Genomic DNA, 22,834 nt, shown 5'->3' on the forward strand with positions numbered 1-22,834 from the left:
ATTGTGGTAAAACTTTAACTGATGTACCCAGACGGATCAAAGTCTATATCCTTGGCTGTGTGTGTGTGTTATCAGTGAGGTATAAATCCAATGTAAAGTCTGTCTGTTAGCATACTGTACGCTTAGTCATGTCAAGACCCACAGGAGAGTCTACACTTAGATTGTAGATGTAGTGAAAATTTCAGTGATACTGTACGTAGTGGTTCAAGGCACAGTTTTCCTGTTCAGTTTGTTTCCTTCAGCAGGGTGTCCTGTAAAATTAATGAGTCACCTTACTTCAAGAGAACTATTACACAAATGCATTCCTGGATTGCTTAATAGCTTTTCCCTGGTGGGGATGATACACACATGACTTCTAAGATCATACAATACACAGCTGATAAAATTATGGTTATGTGTTAATAGAGAATGTTTAATGTCCATGCTATGAACATGGTGACCCACCACCTCCCAGACCCAGTGCAAACAGCCATTGACCTCACAGTGTAAACGGAAGTCAGAGAGTGAAAAAAAGATGCAAATACAGGCACACAGTAGGCTTATGTGTGTGTGTGTTTGTGCGTGTGTGTGTGTATGCATGTGAATGGGTGCGCATTTGTGTGTGTGTGCATACAGTATGTGTGTGTGCGAGAGAGAGAGAGAGAGAGAGAGAGAGAGAGAGAGAGAGAGCGAGAGAGAGAGTGTGTATGTGTGTTCATGGTGGCAATTCTGTTTTGTTCTATATTGATCCTTAGGTTGAGTTTAGTCACAAATACATTATTTATTGAAGAGTGTGGAATGCAACACAAAAGTTGTCACTGTTCAAAAAATGAAACATTTATTCAGCAATGAATATGTAACAGGAGATTTTAGCTGTGTTATTATGTGAACTCATTGAACTCTACAAAGAAACCTCAGGCTTTATTGTTGCTCTTCTTAATTCTAGAATAGAATTACTGTATGTATAGTGTTGATTAGTTGGTGATGGGAGCAACTACATGGTCAGTTAGAGTTGTGCGACGGTGAAGTCAGCTAGCTCCCCCTGTAGGGCAGACTGAAGAGGCATCAACCAGCAAGCCACGGTGGGGGCAGAGCGAACGCTGAGATCCACAGCAGAGTCCCTACACACACACACACACACACACACACAATGTTCTTAGCATATACAGAACACCCCAGTTTCCCTAACTATTCTCACAGAACTATACAATTAAACATCAACAAAATATAAACTCTATAAATACACTAACGACTTATTATTGCTGAAGATACACAGTAGTAACACACACAACCTATGAACAGCCAAGATCACTATACATGCAGTTAGTTTCTGATAGACAGTTGATCTTACCTGGAGACTTCTACTTCTTTGTCATGAATCTTCAGTTTCATTGTTGTTCCTTGGACCTCCTCATAGACAACAGGTGGACGGGCTGTAACACACAGTACAAATACTGTCACCATGAATCAAATGGACAGTATGAGCAGGTGGTCCTCTGTAGCTCTAATCAAATCAAATCAAATGTTACTGGTCACATACACATGGTTAGCAGATGATAATGTGAGTGTAGCGAAATGATTGTGCTTCTAGTTCCGACCATGCAGTAATATCTAACAAGTAATCTAACAATTTCACAACAACTTCCTTTTACACACATGTGTAAAGGAATGAATAAGAATATGTACATATAAATACACTGCTCAAAAAAATAAAGGGAACACTTAAACAACACAATGTAACTCCAAGTCAATCACACTTCTGTGAAATCAAACTGTCCACTTAGGAAGCAACACTGATTGACAATAAATTTCACATGCTGTTGTGCAAATGGAATAGACAACAGGTGGAAATTATAGGCAATTAGCAAGACACCCCCAATAAAGGAGTGGTTCTGCAGGTGGGGACCACAGACCACTTCTCAGTTCCTATGCTTCCTGGCTGATGTTTTGGTCACTTTTGAATGCTGGCGATGCTTTCACTCTAGTGGTAGCATGAGACGGAGTCTACAACCCACACAAGTGGCTCAGGTAGTGCAGCTCATCCAGGATGGCACATCAATGCGAGCTGTGGCAAGAAGGTTTGCTGTGTCTGTCAGCGTAGTGTCCAGAGCATGGAGGCGCTACCAGAAGACAGGCCAGTACATCAGGAGACCTGGAGGAGGCCGTAGGAGGGCAACAACCCAGCAGCAGGACTGCTACCTCCGCGTTTGTGCAAGGAGGAGCAGGAGGAGCACTGCCAGAGCCCTGTAAAATGACCTCCAGCAGGCCACAAATCTGCATGTGTCTGCTCAAACGGTCAGAAACAGACTCCATGAGGGTGGTATGAGGGCCCGACATCCACAGGTGGGGGTTGTGCTTACAGCCCAACACCGTGCAGGACGTTTGGCATTTGCCAGAGAACACCAAGATTGGCAAATTTGCCACTGGCGCCCTGTGCTCTTCACAGATGAAAGCAGGTTCACACTGAGCACATGTGACAGACGTGACAGAGTCTGGATATGCCGTGGAGAACGTTCTGCTGCCTGCAACATCCTCCAGCATGACCGCTTTGGCGGTGGGTCAGTCATGGTGTGGGGTGGCATTTCTTTGGGAGGCCGCACAGCCCTCCATGTGCTCGCCAGAGGTAGCCTGACTGCCATTAGGTACCGAGATGAGATCCTCAGACCCCTTGTGAGACCATATGCTGGTGCGGTTGGCCCTGGGTTCCTCCTAATGCAAGACAATGCTAGACCTCATATGGCTGGAGTGTGTCAGCAGTTCCTGCAAGAAGAAAGCATTGATGCTATGGACTGGCCCACCCGTTCCCCAGACCTGAATCCAATTGAGCACATCTGGGACATCATGTCTCGCTCCATCCACCAACGCCACGTTGCACCACAGACTGTCCAGGAGTTGGCGGATGCTTTAGTCCAGGTCTGGGAGGAGATCCCTCAGGAGACCATCCACCACCTCATCAGGAGCATGCCCAGGCATTGTAGGGAGGTCATACAGGCACGTGGAGGCCACACACACTACTGAGCCTCATTTTGACTTGTTTTAAGGACATTACATCAAAGTTGGATCAGCCTGTAGTGTGGTTTTCCACTTTAATTTTGAGTGTGACTCCAAAGCCAGACCTCCATGGGTTGATAAATTGGATTTCCATTGATTATTTTTGTGTGATTTTGGTGTCAGCACATTCAACTATGTAAAGAAAAAAGTATTTATTAAGATTATTTCATTCATTCAGATCTAGGATGTGTTATTTTAGTGTTCCCTTTATTTTTTTGAGCAGTGTATATGGATGAGCGATGGCCGAACGGCATAGGCAAGATGCAGTAGATGGTATAGAGTACAGTATATACATATGAGATGAGTAATGTACTGTATGTAAACATTATATAAAGTGGCATTGTTTAAAGTGACTAGTGATACCTTTATTACATCCAATTTTTAATTATTAAAGTGGCTAGAGATTTGAGTCAGTATGTTGGCAGCAGCTACTCAATGTTAGTGATGGCTGTTTAACAGTCTGATGGCCTTGAGTTAGAAGCTGTTTTTCAGTCTCTCGGTCCCAGCTTTGATGCACCTGTACTGACCTCGCCTTCTGAATGATAGCGGGGTGAACAGGCAGTGGCTCAGGTGGTTGTTGTCCTTGATGATCTTTTTGGCCTTTCTGTGACATCGGATGCTGTAGGTTTCTTGGAGGGCAGGTAGTTTGCCCCCGGTGATGCGGTGTGCAGACCTCACTACCCTCTGGAAAGCTTTACGGTTGTGGGCGGAGCAGCTGCCGTACCAGTCGCTGATACAGCCCGACAGGATGCTCTCAATTGTGCATCTGTAAAAGTTTGTGAGTGTTTTTGGTGACAAGCCGAATTTCTTCAGCCTCTTGAGGTTGAAGAGGCGCCATTGCTGTTGCGCCTTCTGCACCACGCTGTCTGTGTGGGTGGACCATTTCAGTTTGTCCGTGATATGTACGCAGAGGAACTTAAAACTTTCCACCTTCTCCACTACTTTCAAGTTGATGTGGATACTGGGGTGCTCCCTCCGTTGTTTCCTGAAGTCCACAATCATCTCCTTTGTTTTGTTGACGTTGAGTGTGAGGTTATTTTCCTGACACCACACTCCGAGGGCCTTCACCTCCTCCCTGTAGGCTGTCTCGTCGTTGTTGGTAATCAAGCCTACCACTGTAGTGTCATATGCAAACTTGATGATTGAGTTGGAGGCGTGCATGGCCACGCAGTCATGGGTGAAAAGGGAATACAGGAGAGGGCTGAGAACGCACTCTTGTGAGGACCCAGTGTTGAGGATCAGCGGGGTGGAGATGTTGCTTCTACCATCTCCACCTGGGGGCGTCCCGTCAGAAAGTCCAGGACCCAGTTGCACAGGGCGAGGTCGAGACCCAGGGACTCGAGCTTAATGATGAGTTTGGAGGGTACCTTGGTGTTAAATGCTGAGCTGTAGTCAATGAACAGCATTCTTACATAGGCAATCCACTTGTCCAGATGGGTTAGGGCAATGTGCAGTGTGATTGCGATTTCGTTGTCTGTGGACCTACTGGGGTGGTAAGCAAATTGGAGTGGGTCTAGGGTGTCAGGTAGGGTGGAGGTGATATGATCCTTGACTAGTCTCTCAAAGCACTTCATGATGACGGAAGTGAGTGCTGCGGGGCGATAGTAGTTTAGCTCAGTTAGCTTTCTTGGGAACAGGAACAATGGTGGCCCTCTTGTGGGAACAGCAGACTGGGATAGGGATTGATTTAATATTTCTGTAAACACACCAGCCAGCTGGTCTGCACATGCTCTGAGGACATGGCTAGGGATGCCGTCTGGGCCCGCAGCCTTGCGAGGGTTAACACGTTTAAATGTTTTACTCACGTTGGCTGCGGTGAAGGAGAGCCCACAGGTTTTGGTAGCCGGCCGTATCGGTGGCACTGTATTGTCCTCAAAGCAAGCAAAGAAGTTGTTTAATTTGCCTGGGAGCAAGACATCGTGGTCCGCGACGGGGCTGGTTTTCTTTTTGTAGTCCGTGATTGACTGTAGACCCTGCCACATACCTCTCGTGTCTGAGCCGTTGAATTGCGACTCTACTTTGTCTCTATACTGACCCTTAGCTTGTTTGATTGCCTTGCGGAGGGAATTGCTACACTGTTTGTGTTCGGTCATGTTTCCGGTCACCTTGCCCTGATTAAAAGCAGTGGTTCGCGCTTTAGGTTTTGCGCGAATGCTGCCATCAATCCATGGTTTCTGGTTGGGGAAGGTTTTAATGGTCGCCGTGGGTACAACATCACTGATGCACTTGCTAATAAACTCACTCACCGAATCAGCGAAAACATCAATGTTGTTGTTCGACGCTAGCCGAAACATATCCCAGTCCACGTGATCGAAGCAATCTTGAAGCGTGGAATCAGATTGGTCGGACCAGTGTTGAACAGACCTGAACACGGGCGTTTCCTGTTTTAGTTTCTGTCTATAGGCTGGGAGCAACAAAATGGAGTCGTGGTCAGATTTGCCGAAAGGAGGGCGAGGGATGTGTCATGACGTGGCCCTCTTTGGGTATAGCGAGTACCCTCCCCCTCTCTCTTACCACCTCTCTCTCCCACCTACCAAGGCTCTGTTATCTCAGGTCGTAAATTCCATGAGGAGACTCTCTTCCCCCCCGGCCATGCAGTATAGAGAAAGGGTTCACAGTAGAACAAAGGAACTTCTTCTACATCACAGAACTTGAGAACTGAACAATATCCATGTTTTGGAGAATGTGTAAACGGTTGGTGGACAATCCAGCTACGACCGGTCCGTTTTGTATAATGTTTGTGACCTCATGAGAGACAATACAGCCACAGTACTATAACTCTGTTTATACAAGAGTCTCCGTTATGAGATTTGCATCTAATTATTGTATAAAATGAATGAGTAAAGACGAAACTATTTGTGAAATTATGTAATGTAATTTTAAACTGTTTAATGAAAGAGAATCCAATTCCCTTTAAAATTGAACTAAGGTCATTGGCCTGCCCCATGAGCACAGACATTGATCTGGTGTCATGGGACAGCCCTTTTCTGCTGTTCCGAATATAAACCCCACCTCGGGAAGCCCACTCCAGACCATGCGTATCTCGATTACCAAGAGGGCTAAGGTTTGAGTAGAGACCTTGCGTACCTCGATTACCGAGAGGGCTAAGGTTTGAGAGACCAAGCGTACCTCAATTACCATGAGGGCTAAGGTTTGAGTAGAGACCATGCATTCCTCGGTTGTTGAAGACCTCCACCCATAAATGGTTCAACTCTGAGACTATCGATACCGACAGAATAAGAGCAAATCTTCGATACTAATTACTAGTCTGCAGCTAGAATTTATGTGGACCTGGAATGCGAAGACCGACAACCGCCGAAACATATATTCTATAAGAACATTTTTGAATGGGACTCTGAAGTATCCATTCTAACCACGAAAGACTCCAGGGACGCAAAGAGAAGTTCAGATGAACTTTCCAACAGAAAGACGAACGATTCCAACAGAGATCATGACGACACACTGAGCATAAATATATATATTGATTGCAATTATTCCTGAATGAGTGAGCGTTCATGTGCAAAGGATTAGCATTTCAATTATAATTATCAACTGTGCAGTGTCTTTTGTCTTTCGCGCCCTTCTCAGTCCCTTTGTCCACCAAACCGTCATATCGGTTTAGCCCACTAGGGCACATCCCCTATCATTTCCTTGTAACCATATCTACTTTGTTTGTTGTTTATGCATTTCTGTGATTATTTAGTTAGTTAGTAAATAAATGATTAAGACAATTGATGTATGGATGATTCATAGTGAATGCTGGGTTCGTGCAGATAACCAAGAATTTACGACGTTTGGAATGAGACTAACGTGAGGTAAAGAATAGTTCATTAATTAGAAGACTAATTGATCGGATATTAAAATATCTGATAAGTTATATTCGGAAAATTATAACTTTGTAATCTGAAGATTTTCCTTGGTGCCCTGACTCCCTAGTTAATTACATTTACATGATTAGTTTAATCACGTAATAATAATTACAGAGAATTGATTTGATAAAGCTTCCCTGTGGCTCAGTTGGTAGAGCATGGTGTGTGCAATGCCAGGGTTGTGGGTTCAATTCGCACGGGGGGCCAGTACAAAAAAATGCATGAGATGAAAATGAAACATATGAAATGTATGCATTCACTACTGTAAGTTGCTCTGGATAAGTGTCTGCTAAATGACTAAAATAGAAATGTATAAAATAACAGTCTTCACTTTAATGATGCCAAAGACACGACATAAGGCTTTGTATGTGTCGTGGAAGTTAGAGTAACAATGGTCCAGAACTTTGCCGTCACGCATTCGATATGCTGATAAAATTTAGGGAGCCTTGTTTTCAGATTAGCTTTGTTAAAATCTATCCCCAGCTACAATAAACCAGGAGTGTTCCTCTGTAGCTCAGTTGGTAGAGATTGTGCTTGCAATGCCAGAATCGAGGGTTTGATTCCAGGGACCACCCATACGTAAAATGTATGCATGTAAGTCGCTTTGGACAAAAGTGAGTGCTAAATAGCATATATTATACTGTGTCATTAACTACTGTATTTTCATCAATTTAGTGAGCATCCATGTTGGGAATTCTTTTGGGCATATTTCCTAGTTAGAGTACTTGTTTTTTTCAAAAGCATCTCTTAACAAAATGTAATCACTCACATAGAAACAAAGGGATATGAAGTGGAATGTAGTCCTAACTGATAATGTTTCACTCACCCACGATCCCCATAATATTGTCTCCCGTTGGGCGCTGCCTCAGTGCGGGCCACAGGAACTTAATTCCATTCCTCTCATAGAGCATGATGATGATTCGTGTTGACCCTATGGTGATGTCCACCTCCTTGTCCCGTAGGATCAGAGACACACTGCAGGAAGTGACATATCAATTCAATTGACAAAAAAAATATATATATATTTTAACCAAATGTATAAATGGCAACTTAAGTAATATACACTGAGTGCACAAAACATTAAGAACACCTGCTCTTTTCATTACATAGATTGACCAGGTGAACTCAAGTGAAAGCTATGATCCCTTATTGATGTTACTTGTTAATCAGTGTAGATGAAGGGGAGGAAACAGGTTAAAGAAGGATTTTTAAACCTTGAGAAAATTAAGACATGGATTGTGTATGTGTGCCATTCAGAGGGTGAAAGGGCAAGACCAAAGAATTAAGTGCCTTTGAACGGGGTATGGGAGTATGTGCCAGGCGCACCAGTTTGAGTGTGTGAAGAACTGCAACGCTGATGGGTTTTTCATGCTCAACAGTTTCCTGTATGTAGCATTGGGGTCAACATGGGCCAGCATCCTTGTGGAACGCTTTCGACACCTAGTAGAGTCCATTCCCCGATGAATTGTGGCTGTTCTGGAGGGGGGGGGGGGGGGTACTGTGCAATTCAACATTAGTAAGGTGTTCCTAATGTTTTATACACTTAGTGTACACTGTAGAGATCTTCACGTCTCCATACAATACTTGTGTTCCCAACATTAAATACCTGTGGCCTAAACCAGACTGAACACTGCACTCACTATTGTCTCACTTCACTTGGTTTAACCAGGCTATAATTAAAACACCTTGCACTGCACAATAAGCTAAAGCAGAAATCTAATCACAGAAACAAAACTATACTGTAGCACAAAATTACTTCTATCAGATAGTCTGTAGTTCGTCTGTGATTCAGAACCTGTCTGTTTTGTGATTGATTTTCAGGCTCCAGGAGAAATATGTTGGATCCTCTCCATTGTTGAAGGTGATGACAGTGGTGTCTAACTCAATATGTTGATTGTTTTTGTAGTGGATCACAATCTTCTGGTAGCCTGCGCTGGCTGATTGTCCAAGCTGACCGTTCATAGACAACTCTGGGAAAAGATGGACACCATTCATTCATTCAAATATGTTTGAGGAGTGAGGGGATAATGTGAACAGGTCAAGGAATGAATGAATTTACGAATGAATGAAGTAAGGCATTGAAGAACATTTGATTTCTAAGGTCAGGTCACCATTGTTGGGGTCCTTTAGGAGTCTGAGCGAGAGAGCCACAGGGATGTCATAGCACAGTGGCAGGGCCTGACCCTCAGCTGGCAACAGGAACCTCAGGGGAGGACTCACTGAGTGAGTGAGTGAGTGAGTGAGTGAGTGAGTGAGTGAGTGAGTGAGTGAGTGAGTGAGTGAGTGAGTGAGTGAGTGAGAGAGAGAGAGAGAGAGAGAGAGAGGACATTTGAAATGTCTTTATTCCTTTGGAACTTCTGCAAGTGTAATGTTTACTATAATATATATATATATATATATATATATATATATTTCACTTTGGTTTATTATCTATTTGACTTGCTTCGCAATGTAAACATATATTTCACATGCCAATAAAGACCATTAAATTGAAAATGTAATTGAGAGAGAGAGAGAGAGAGAGAGAGACAGAGAGACAGAGAGACAGAGAGACAGAGAGACAGAGAGACAGAGAGACAGAGAGACAGAGAGACAGGATGCAGAGGGTAGAGAGATAACGATAATTAGTTTATGAAAAAACAGCAACATCTTAATCAAACAAAAAAGAAAGATATATATTGCTGTACCAGTTGTAGGTGTAGCTCTAGTTGTAGTTTTAGTTGAGTGAGTTGGTTGATGTTCCTCTATTTCAGTTGAAAATGTAACATGAGAGAACATTTACAAAGACAATCCTACACACAGTCAGAACATTACACAAAGAATCCTACACACAGACACACACACACACACAGCCATTTCCAGACGGCTGGCCAGCCAGACACGCACTCGTGCGCACACATACACAAATGCACGCACACACACACATACCGTACAGTCAATCAGTTGTTCAGTGAGGGCATTTAAACAGGCATGGCTCTACACACAGACAGTACAAACAGACAAAATATATTCTACAATTATTTTGTAAAGTGGAACAATTACCCATTAAATAGGCAGAATATGAATCCCCCTCATCAAGCAGCAAGCCTATGACAAAAGACATCACACGTTGAGCACACCTAAACTGATATTCAACAAGTGGAGCTATGATGTAGGGGAAAGATACAGTAGTCACTTGCCTGTTCTTTGTCCCGCTTCAAATGCTCCCCCCCCTGCTCCTCCTACTCCACCTCCTCCTCCTGATCCTCCTCCTCCTGATCCACCTCCTCCGCCCGCTCCACCTACTCCACCACCTCCTCCTACTCCTCTTCCTCCCATTGCCTGAGCTTGTCCTATAAAGCAGTTAAGAGGCAGGAGTAGTTGTAAAACTCCTCACAGAATTGTTTAAACTTGGTCTGAATTCAACCATTTCAGAGTGTGGTTTTTTGCACTACACTCTCAAAGCAGTTAGACTTGGCTTTTAGTTGATGTTATTTTGGTGGGGGTAGAACCAGCTAGGGAATGACAGAAGAAAAGTGCATTGGCTTAATAGTGTTTGGCCAATGCACTAATATAGCATCTCTCTACTGTTGTTGACATTTTTTTGATTGGAATATTCTCTCTACACATTTTGACTCTCCTTTTTGTTATGTTAGTAAGTGTACAGTATTGTGACAATTCTTTTGTTGAAAAATCACACTTTAAAAAAATGTCGATTTGATTTGATTTGAATCATTGCATCTACCTGTACTAATCTAAACCTGATCCTGATGGTATTTATAGTGGTTTCAGTGTTTGTATACACTGAGTGTACAGACATGCAACTCAATATTAGGAAGGCATTCTTAATGTTTTGTCAACTCTGGAAATAAAACATAAGATATTCACGTTTTTGACTGCACTGGGCCTTTAACGCTGAGTTCCGCAATAGGCGATTCAGCGCCACTGGCCACCCAGGCTATTTGTAATAGTTTTGTTACTACATACAATGGTGTCCTTGTTGAGTGTTTGAAGTACCGTCTTTGTTGTTGTAATATCGCAAACGGACCTGGCAGTTTCACCACTATGGATTCCAGCTTTAAGATGAATGTCGACGCTGTTAAATTACTGTCAAGATCTGTGAGTTTGAATTATAGACTTCCAGGATCTTGCATGCGACACGTCTCATTACAATGCATCCATTTGCCTGTGCGGTGGATGGGAGCTAACCCAGAGCAGTGTTATGCTACAACAGTTTGAGCTACAAACTATTATGACCGAATTCTCTCACGACCACGCACGTCGTCTGTTGTGTACAATGACGCTCACAAACTGTACAGGACCCAAGGACGCCGAAGTCCTAACTATCAACAAAATAACTCTGCGGTAAAATGAATTGGAGCTGGTAGGGTTTTTTCCACATTGACTATCATAAACAATTATAGATTTATTTCCCAGGACTTTACTATATCTCTCAGATGCATTTCAGACGCTTCAAAACATACTTCCTTTTGATTAATTATTTTGTCATGTATGTACAGTATGCGTGTGTATGGATTAATAGCAGTAAGGGTTGAAAAATTCAAGCAACTTTCTCAAAGTTCCCTGGTTTTCCGGAAATCCTTAAGTGAATATCCCAGTGAAGATTGAAGATTAAAATTAGGGGTAGGGTATTTGTTTAACCACCATAATATGGCACTGGCTGTGCAGGGGGCCCTGGTAAACAGAAAACATACCCTATATATACAAAAGTATGTGGACAGCCCTTCAAATGAGTGGATTCGGCTATTTCAGTCAGTAGAATGGCCTTACTGATGAGCTCAGTGACGTTCAACGTGGCACCGTCATAGGATGTCACTTTTCCAACAAGTCACTTCGTCAAATTTCTGCCCTGCTAGAATTGCCCTGGTCAACTGTAAGTGCTGTTATTGTGAAGTGGAAATGTCTACGAGTAACAACGTCTCAGCCGCAAAGTGGTACAAGCTCACAGAATGGGACCACCGAGTGGTGAAGCACGTAGTGTGTAAAAATTGTCTGTCCCCGGTTGCAACACTCACTACCGAATTCCAAACTACCCCTGGAAGCAACATCAGCACAAAAACTGTTAGTCGGAAGGTTCATGAAATGGGTTTCCAGGCCGAGCAGTCACACACAAGCTTAAGATCACCATGCGCAACGCCAAGCGTCGGTTGAACCAGCTCGCCACCATTGGAATATGGAGTCGTGGAAACGTGTTCTCTGGAGTGATGAATCATGCTTCACCATCTGGCAGTTAGACTGGATGAATCTGGGTTTGGCTGATGGCAGGAGAATACTTCCTGCCCCAATGCGTAGTACCAACTGTGAAGTTTGGTGGAGGAGGAATAATGGTCTGGGGCTGTTTTCATGGTTCGGGCTAGGCCCCTTAGTTCCAGTGAAGGGAAATCTTAATGCTACAGCATACAATGACATTCTAGACAATTCTGTGCTTCCAACTTTGTGGCAACAGCTTGAGGAAGGCTCTTTCCTGTTTCAGCACGATAATGCCCCTGTGCACAATGCGAGGTCCATGCCGAAAAGGTTTGTCGAGATCAGTGTGGAAGAACTTGATTGGCCTGCATAGAGCCCTGATCGCAAACCCATCGAATGCCTTTGGGATAAACTGGAATCACTTCCCGACCTCACTTATGCTCTTGTGGCTGAATGGAAGCAAGTCCCTGCAGCAATGTTCCAACATCTAGTGGAAAGCCATCCCAGAAGAGTGGAGGCTGTTATAGCAGCAAAAAGGGGGACCAACTCCATATTAATGCCCATGATTTTGGAATGAGATGTTCGACGAGAAGATGTCCACATACTTTTGGTCATGTAGTATATTTAAAGTCAATATACAGGTTATAATGTTACATTTATAGATTGACAGTATTTGCTCTTATATTTACTCCATTGACTAACACCATACAGTAAGTGTCATTCACTGTTGTAGACAGTATGTGTGTGTATGCGTGCACATGTAACCGATGTGAAATGGCTAGTTAGTTAGCGGTGGTGCGCGCTAATAGCGGTTCAATCGGTTACGTCACTCGCTCTGAGACTTGAAGTAGGGTTTCCCCTTGTGTTGCAAGGGCAGTGGCTTTTGTGGCGCGATGGGTAACGATGCTTCGTAGGTGTCAGTTGTTGATGTGTGCAAGGGTTCCTGGTTCGAGCCCGGGTAGGGGCGAAGAGAGGGATGCACATAAGCATATGTGTATACCTATGGTGTGTGCATGCGTGCTGGTATGCTTGCGTTGATGATGGTAGTTTTGCTCACCGGGGTATCCAGCTTGGCCACTCATGAACTGGAAACTCGACCCAGAGAAGCCTTGCCTGGATCCTGAGGGCTTCTCTCCCTCCTTGGGCTTGTGGGCCACCTGTGAGGTTTCTCCCTGGGGCTTGGTGACCACCATGGAGGTGAGAGGAGTCACAAAACCGTACTTCAGACAAAGGTCCAGGGCCTCTTTCTTCACCTTCTCCTTCGCCTTCCCGCTTGACTGCACCCTGAAACACACACACACAGGTATGATTTAAGTACAATAATAATTTTATTTGCATAAAACATTTACAAAATGGTAAAATATTTTTTTTTACCTGGTTTGCAAACCTTTAATGGGATAATCCACTCGAGAATTTAACTTCCGTAATTTCGGCGGATACAGTTTGAATGACACAATTATATGTGTACAACATGTAAAGACCTGCATCACAATACTGAAAGCTTTTCCGTTTCTAAAAGTACATACAGTATTTTTTTTTAAATCTTTGCATTTGTTCATGTTTTTTCAGTCTCCATACTGCAAGGATAAGAAAGTGTATCGCTGGTTGGGGTTAAAATCGGAAAACAAAGTGTCTAGACCCTTCTATAACATGCTGTTTAAAAAAAAAAAATAGAGATTTGGGTTAAATTCTCCTTTTAAGTGGTCCATCTGTGAAATCACGAAATTGTGTTGTGCCACATCATCACAATAAGATTCTCGTCAATGGAGTTATGGAATAAAAAACTATCACATTTCATAACACTTTTTACCTGCAATCCTGATCGCCATATCAGCCAATATATCGTACGGGCATAATTGTCTAGAACACCTCCATCTGTCGATATTGCATGAGCAAGTATATATTTTGTGCTCAAACTAAACAGTGGACCAAATTATTCAACCATCAACACAGCACAATTTTCTCCTCTCCCCCATAGAACTAGGAATTAAAATACTAGAATGGACATGAATCTTCTTATGATGGGATAAAGGTCAGGGAAATGGTCAACCACGGATTGCCAGTGCTGTGATAAAATATTGTTTAAAATAATTAACTTGAAGAATTTATCTGCACTGTATGTTTGTGGGTTAAAAAGCCAGCCAGTTTTAGAGGAAAGATTCCATACATTTTTTTAAATTAACTGCCAATATGCCAACATTCCATTCAAACAATGCAGTCAATCCACAGAAATCTTAGACAAGTTGTAAATGCAAAAGCTTTCCAAGAAACAAAAATGTAGACATTTATGGTCAGAAAGTATTTATACCTGTCACGTCAGGACGTGGCAGAAGAAGTCTGTATGTGTTGTCTAGTATGTCTGTTTCTGTGTTAGTCTTGTGACTCCTGATCAGGAACAGCTGGGGATCGTTGTTCCTGATTGGGAGTATGCCAACTTACATGGTATAGTATTTATGAGCGGATCATGTCAACAACACACACTTCTCACACACTTCTCTGTTACAACTCCTAAAATAGAAAACTGAAATTGTTGTGAAAGTCGAACTTTCTTATCCCCATTTTCAATTGTTATATGGAAAGTAGTAAAAAATAAAAAGCCAGCCAGTTTTAGAGGAAAGATTCCATACATTTTTTTAAATTAACTGCCAATATGCCAACATTCCATTCAAACAATGCAGTCAATCCACAGAAATCTTAGACAAGTTGTAAATGCAAAAGCTTTCCAAGAAACAAAAATGTAGACATTTATGGTCAGAAAGTATTTATACCTGTCACGTCAGGACGTGGCAGAAGAAGTCTGTATGTGTTGTCTAGTATGTCTGTTTCTGTGTTAGTCTTGTGACTCCTGATCAGGAACAGCTGGGGATCGTTGTTCCTGATTGGGAGTATGTTTGTCACTTGGGTTTGTGGGTGGTTGTGCTAACACTGCTAGTCTTTTTTGTTTGTAGTAAGTGTGTTGTGAGTTCCGTGTTTATTGTTTTCCTGTGTATACTTTGCTTTAATTTATTATTCTTTACGTTAAAAGATGAGTATCCACATTCCGCCTGCAGTTTGGTCCATTCAACACGGCTTCAACTATTGTGACAACCACCCACCTAAACAAGACCAAGCAGCGGAAAAAGGAGAGGAACGCTGAGTACATGGACTATGGTGAGAAATGGACCTGGGAGGAGATCTTGGAGGGAGAAGGCTCCTACACTTGGGAGGAGATCCAGGCTGGAAAGGATTGCCTTCCATGGGGACAGGTGGAAAGAGAGAGGGAGGAACGGCGAAAGGCTGGTGAGGACCGGGAACGCTACCGGGGTACACGACTGGCGAGGAAGCCGGAGAGGCACCCCCAAGATTTTTTTTTGGGGGGGGCACACGGGTAGTTTGGCTAGGCCAAGGAAGAGCCATAAGCCAGCTACCTGTGATTATGTGGAGGAGCGTATGGAGTGGAGGGCATCGTGTTTTGCTGAGGTGCGCACTCTCACCCATACGCACGCAGAGTCCGGTGCGCGCCATTCCAGCCCCTCGCAGATGCCGTGCTAGAGTGGGCATCCAGCCTGGTAGGAGGATGCCTGCGCATCTGGTTGCCGGTACACCTCCTAGGACCAGGCTACCCTACTCCCGCTCTATGCACGGCAACCATCAGGCCCCTGCATAGCCCAGTTCGCCCTGTACCAGCACCCCGCTCGTGCAGGGCTGCTAGTTCTATCCAGCCAGGACGGGTTGTGTAGGCGGTGCGGTCAAGGCCACCTGTGCGCCTCCATGGCCCAGTCTTTCCGGTTCCCGCCTCTCGTGCTATCCCGGAAGTGAGTACCTCCAGTATGGCACGACCAGTACCAGCAACACGGACCAAGCTTCCCATGAGTCGGCCTAGTCCTATTCAGCCTGTTCCCGCTCCTCGCACTAGCCCTAGGGTGCGTGTCTTCAGCCTGGTACCACCTCTACCAGCCCCACGCACCAGGCTTCCAGTGCGTCGGCCCAGCCTCAAGAGCCCGGCACCAGTGTGCAGTCCAGAGTATCCGGCACCAGTGTGCAGTCCAGAGTATCCGGCACCAGTGTCTAGTCCGGAACCGGGGGAGCCTGCCTGCCTGCGACCCGGAACCGGGGGAGCCTGCCTGCGACCCGGAACCGGGGGAGCCTGCCTGCGACCCGGAACTGAATGTGACTAACTGTGTTGTAAATGAGTCTGCCTACAGCGTGGAAATGAGGGAACCTGCCCACGAGCCACAACAAATTGAGTCGGTCTACGACCCGGACCCCAATGAGTATGCCTACAACCTGGAGGGCAGGAGGCCGGAACCAGAGCCACCTCCAGGATAGGAAACACAAATCCAAAACACAACAAAAAATAGCCCCTAAAAAAAAAGGGAGGGAAGGGAGGGAGGGTGGCTGCCGTCAACGACGGCACTGTGCTACACCCTCCCTCCCTTCCCTCCCTTTTTTTTTTTTAGGGGGTATTTTTTGTTGTGTTTTGGATTTGTGTTTTCTTTTAAGGTGCATTCTGGGGTCTGCACCTTTAGGGGGGGGAGGGGTACTGTCACATCCTGACCAGCAGAGGGAGTAGTGGTGTAGTATTTTGGTCAGGACGTGGCAGAAGTCTGTATGTGTTGTCTAGTATGTCTGTTTCTGTGTTAGTCTTGTGACTCCTGATCAGGAACAGCTGGGGATTGTTGTTCCTGATTGGGAGTATATGTTTATCACTTGGGTTTGTGGGTGGTTGTGCTAACACTGCTACTTTTTTTTGTTTGTAGTAAGCCTGTTAGCCTGTCGTGAGTTCTGTGTTTGTTTTCCTGTGTATACTTTGATTTAATTTATTATTCTTTACATTAAAAGATGAGTATCCACATTCCGCCTGCAGTTTGGTCCATTCAACACGGCTTCGACATTTGACAATACCCTTTAACTTATTTCACATTTTATTGTGTCACAGCCTGAATTCAAAATTGATTGCATATTTTTCTCTCACCCATTTACACACAATATCCCATAATGAGAAAGTGAAAACATTTAATGAAAATGAAATACAGAAATGTCTCATTTACATAAGTATTCACACTCCTGAGTCAATACTTTGTAGAAGCACCTCTGGCAGCTATGAGTCTTTCTTGGTAAGTGTCAGAGGTTTCCACAGCTGGATTGTGCAATTTTGCCCATTCTTTTCAAAATTATTCAAGCTCTGTCAAATTAGTTGTTGATCATTGCTAGACAATTATTTTCAGGTCTTGCCATAGATTTTCAAGTAGATTTAAGTCAACTTTAACTCGGCCACTCAGGAATATTCAATGTCGTCTTGGTAAACAACTCCAGTGTATATTTGGCCTTGTGTTTTAGGTTATTGTCCTGCTGAAAGGTGAATTCATCTCCCAGCGTCTGGTGGGAAGCAGACTGAACCAGGTTTTCCTCTAGGATTTTGCCTGTGCTTCTATTCCATTTATTTTTAAATCCTGAAAAACTCCCCAGCATAACCATAACATGATGCAGCCACCACTATGCTTGAAAATATATATTTTTTTGTTGTTTGTTGTGGATTTGCCCCAAACATAACACTTTTGTATTCAGGTCAAAAAGTGAATTGCTTTGCCACATTTTTTTGCAGTATTACCTCAGTGCCTTGTTGCAGGATGCATGTTTTTGAATATTTTTTATTCTGTACAAGCTTCCTTCTTTCACTGTCAGTTAGGTTATGGACAGATGTAAATTTACTGGGGGGGCTCAAGGCTGTAATTGCTGCCGAAGATGCTTCAACAAACTACTGAGTAAATGGTCTGAGAACTTATGTAAATGTGATTTTTTCATTTGTAGTATTTTTGCTTTGTCATTATGGGGTATTGTATCTAGATTGAGGGGGGGGGAACTATTTAATACATTTTAGAATAAGGCTGTAACGTAACAAAATGTGGAAAAAGTCAAGGGGTCTAAATACTTTCCAAATTCACCCCACCAATTTCTGAATGTCATTAAAATGTTTGATGTCTCTTTGCATTAATCAGTTGGCCAATGCACAGTTTGTATTGATTTATTTGTCACAAAAAAAATACTTACCGTATATACAAAGATTTTTAAAAGTGACCGGATTGCACAATAAAGCCGGGGACTTATTTCCATGGTGGTCCCTATATTTTACATAAATACTTATACAATTACATAGATACAGACACAACCTCCAGATGAGTATGAGGAGAGAGTTTAAGTACAATTCTTAAAAGCTTGTCTGGCTGGTAGCTTATTCTTTAGCTGTTTGGGGCTGCTGTTGAACCATGATGCACAGGCATAACCAAAGTGACGCTGGACTAGCTCACTAGCTAGGTTTCCAAACAATTGTCTACAGATTTTCATGTGAATATTCTAAAATCTTCATAAAAACAATATGCCATTTTAGTTTCATTTAGGAAATGTTGGTGCTGGACAACAAGGAAGATTTAAATTTTCCGGACATCCATATGCATTCAGATCTGACCTGGCGCAGCCAGCGGATATCAACAAACAAGGGTTATTGGCGAAATGAGCCACATTTACGTGTCCTTAAAAACAGCCTATACCGAATTACAAAAACACTATTCCTGGTGTTTCAATGTGAAGCACATGGGAAACTTGATAGGTTATTTTATTATTTTTTAGACTACTTTCCAAAAACAATAACTAAATCACCAAATTTCACTGGGTGAAAGATCTGGAGAGGTCTACAAGCCACAGTGTCTCGCACCCACTGTGAAATTTGGTGGAGGATCAGTGATGATCTGGGGGTGCTTCAGCAAGGCTGGAATCAGGTAGATTTGTCTTTGTGAAAGACGCATGAATCAAGCCATGTACAAGGTTGTCCTGGAAGAAAACTTGCTTCCTTCTGCTCTGTCAAAGTTCCCCAACTCTGAGGTTTTTTTTCCCAGCAGGACAATGCTCCATGCCACACAGCCAGGTCAATCAAGGTGTGGATGGAGGACCTCCAGATCAAGACCCTGTCATGACCAGCCCAATCTCCTGACCTGAACCCCATTGAAAACCTCTGGAATGTGATCAAGAGGAAGACAGATGGTCACAAGCCATCAAACAAAGCCGAGCTGCTTGAATTTTTGCGCCAGGAGTGGCATAAAGTCACCCAACATCAATGTGAAAGACTGGTGGAGAGCATGCCAAGACGCATGAAAGCTGGGATTGAAAATCAGGGTTATTCCACCAAATATTGATTTCTGAACTCTTCCTAAGTTAAAACATTAATATTGTGTTGTTTAAAAATGTATATTAACTTATTTTCTTTGCATTATTCAAGGTCTGACATCTTTTTTGTAATTTTGACCAGTTGTAACTTTCTGCAAATAAATGCTCTAAATTACAATATTTTTATTTGGAATTTGGGAGAAATGTTGTCAGTAGTTTAAAAAATAAAACAAAATATTCATTTTACCCAAACACATACCTTGAAATAGTAAAACCAGAGAAACAGATCATTTTACAGTGGTTTCTTCATTTTTTCCAGAGCTGTATATGTAGCATGTTATTACACCGATGTGCATTTCTTTATGTCAGATGGCTACTACGTCTGCCAAACAGGTATAGACGTACAGAAGGAGGGTAATTTGTTAATGTTCGATCAGAATATTTTGTATAAAGATAATTATATTGTTAGATTATAGGAGTAACTGGTAGGCCTGAAACATTCCTCACCTCAAGTTCAACTGTCAGAGTCAGTTGGCGGGCCGGAGTGCACTGCCTTCATATCATAGGCCTGCAGTAGCTACAGCTTAATAATAGCCACACCATACCAAACCTCCACAAACGTTTCTAAACTTTATTAGGGTAATATCAAAATTACGTCAAGCCATTGTTTAAAGGGAAAATACGAGCAGAAAAGCTGGGGGGAAAGAAACGCACTACCCTCCCCTGTGCCCAATAAAGAAAAAACACACAACCCTCCCCAAAGCAACAAAACCTCCCTGGTCTTTGTGGTTGAATCTGTGTTTGAAATTCACTGCTCGACTAAGGGACCTTAAAAAATAATTGTATGTGTGGGGTACAGAGATGAGGTTGACATTCAAAAATCAGTCCATGCAAATTATTATGTGATTTGTTAAGCACATTTTTACTTCTGAACTTATTTAGGCTTGCCATAACCAAGGGGTTGAATACTTATTGACTCAAGACATTCCAGCTTTTTATTTATATTAATTTGTAAACATAAGGAAAAACATAATTCCACTTTGACATTATGGGGTATTGTGTGTAGGCCATTGAAAAAAAATCTACATTTTATTAATTAAATTCAGGCTGTAACACAAGAAAATGTGGAAAAAGTTATAGAGTGTGAATACTGTATATTTTAGAGGCTATTAATACAGAACATTTGTATAAAACCTATATAAACTATTTGTAATTACATAATTATATTACACAATTTCTGATATCACATCCCTTACTTGTATTTTCCTGCATAAGTAAAAGTAGAATTATGTCTCTACTGCCATTCATTCCAATTAGACTGGTTTGGATTTCTTCCTAACCAATATGGCTTCCATTTTCACCACATTGTGGAACTTTGAGGGTTTATGACATAGCCTTTCTAGTAATTGAATAGGATCTGTATGCTCCTGGGTGGAGGAGAGGTTGGGGATTGTTGAGTTGGTAAAATTAACTCGTAGTGGACTTGTAAATGATTTATTGTGTTTCCTCCGCCCAGAGGGAGAGGGCGCTCAGGATTACAAGATTAGGGACAAGAATTGTGACATGCTTTTGCTCTCCAGAGCAGGGTGCCGTTGAATAGAGTGATAACGATTTGTGACATTAGGTGTTGAGGGGGATCAGTTGAAATGGAGGATTCCCAGTGTCTGTTTGGTGAGAAGTAGATCCGGTGGAGAGCGTGGGGAAACATAGAAGACATTATCTGTCATGCTGAGTTTTGATGCAGAGTGGATACTAGATAAGGTCAAGGTAGGAAGCGTTTGTTATCCAGTGACAGCTTTTGTTCAGAAACTATTATGGCGTTGTAGGTGTCAAGTTTACAGGCATATTGCAGCAGTGTGTAGGAGGGAGACGCCTAGATGTGAGAAGTGTGCAGGAGTGCATGAGACAAAGGAATGTGTGGTATCGGTGGAGAAAGTTGTGTGTGTTAGTTGTGGGGGTGATCATGGGGCTGGAGATCGGAGGTGTCCAGTGAGAGAAAGGCAGATTGAGTTTGCCATGTATGTTTTGGAATTTTGTTAGGATCCCCATTAGCTGTTGTGAAAGCGGAGCTACTCTTCCTGGGGCCCACACAGAACATGAAACATGACATAATAAAGAACATTAATAGACAAGAACAGAACAACATACATTTAAAAAAAATGGCACACAGCCTACATATCAATACGTACACACAAAATATCTAAATCAAATAGGGGAGAGGCGTTGTGCCGTGAGGTGTTGCTTTCTGTTTTTTGAAAGCAGGTATTTTGTTCATTTGAGCAATAGGAGATGGAAAGGAGTTCCATGTAATAATGGCTCTATATATTACTGTACGCTTTCTTGAATTTGTTCTGGAATTGGGAACTATGAAAAGACCCCCGGTGGCATGTCTGGTGGGAAAAGTGTGTGTGTGTCAGAGCTGTGCGTAAGTTGACAGTGCAAACAATTTGGAATTTCCAACACAATCTTTCTTATAAAAAGAAGAAGTGATACATTCAGTCTCTCCTTAACTCTTAGCGAAGAGAGACTGGCATGCATAGTATTTATATCAGCCCTCTGATTACAATGAAGAGCAAGATGTGCTGCTCTGTTCTGGGCTAGCTGCAGCTTAACTTTTTTAGCAGCACTTGACCACATGGCGGGATAATAATCAAGATATGACTTAACTAGAGCCTGCAGGACATCTCTTTATTACGGCCAGACCTCTCCCCATCTTTACAACCATTGAATCTATATGGTTTGACCATGACAGTTTACAATCTAACGTAACAAGTAATTTAGTCTCCTCAACTTGTTAATATTCAGAACCACATTCATGTAAAGCTTAAAGAGCCTACCAGATGAGCTAAATGTCTTTTATGCTCGCTTCGAGGCAAGCAACACTAAAGCATGCATGAGAGCACCAGCTGTTCTGGATGACTGTGTGATCACTCTCTCCGTAGCCGATGTGAGCAAGACCTTTAAAAAGGTCAACATTCACAAAGCCGCGGGGCCAGATGGATTACTAGGACGTGTACTCAAAGCATCCGCGGACCAAACGGCAAGTGTCTTCACTGACATTTTCAACCTTTCCCTGACCGAGTCTGTAATACCTACATATTGCAAACGTGCCCAAGAAAGAGAAGCCAAACTGCCTAAATGATTATCGCACCATAGCACTCACGTCGGTATCCATGAAGTGTTTTGAAAGGCTGGTCATGGCTCACATCAACACCATCATGACAGAAACCCGACACCCACTCCAATTCCCATACCGCCCTAACAGATCCACAGATGAGGCAATCTCAGTCGCACTCCACACTGCTCTTTCCCACCTGGACAAAAGGAACACCTACGTGAGAATGCTGTTCATTGACTACAGCTCAGAATTCAATACCATAGTACCCACAAAGCACACCACTAAGCTAAGGACCCTGGGACTAAACACCTCCCTCTGCAACTGGATCCTGGACTTCCTGACGGACCACCCCCAGGTAGTAAGGGTAGGCAACAACATCTGCCACACTGATCCTCAACACTAGGGCCCCTCAGGGGTGCGTGCTTAGTCCCCTCCTGTACTCCCTGTTCACCAACAACTGCATGGCTAAGCACAACTCCAACACCATCAT

At 43.1% G+C, this 22,834-nt stretch overlaps 1 protein-coding gene across 1 annotated transcript in view; it reads right to left on the reverse strand.

Moving 5' to 3' along the window:
- Positions 1 to 740: 740 nt before the first annotated feature.
- LOC115150234 (inter-alpha-trypsin inhibitor heavy chain H3) overlaps positions 741 to 22,834 on the reverse strand; it is a 44,233-nt gene continuing 22,139 nt past the window's right edge. The window contains exons 13-21 of the mRNA XM_029693318.1: positions 13,144 to 13,370; positions 10,079 to 10,231; positions 9,942 to 9,986; positions 9,587 to 9,643; positions 9,011 to 9,118; positions 8,695 to 8,869; positions 7,726 to 7,874; positions 1,331 to 1,412; positions 741 to 1,100 (exon numbers count right to left, since the gene is read on the reverse strand). Of these exons, the coding sequence (XP_029549178.1) occupies positions 986 to 1,100; positions 1,331 to 1,412; positions 7,726 to 7,874; positions 8,695 to 8,869; positions 9,011 to 9,118; positions 9,587 to 9,643; positions 9,942 to 9,986; positions 10,079 to 10,231; positions 13,144 to 13,370 (1,111 nt within the window). The 3' untranslated portion in view covers positions 741 to 985. The remainder of the gene's footprint in view (positions 1,101 to 1,330; positions 1,413 to 7,725; positions 7,875 to 8,694; positions 8,870 to 9,010; positions 9,119 to 9,586; positions 9,644 to 9,941; positions 9,987 to 10,078; positions 10,232 to 13,143; positions 13,371 to 22,834) is intronic.

Source organism: Salmo trutta, chromosome 16, assembly GCF_901001165.1.
Source record: "Salmo trutta chromosome 16, fSalTru1.1, whole genome shotgun sequence".
NCBI classification, from domain to species: Eukaryota; Metazoa; Chordata; class Actinopteri; order Salmoniformes; family Salmonidae; genus Salmo; species Salmo trutta.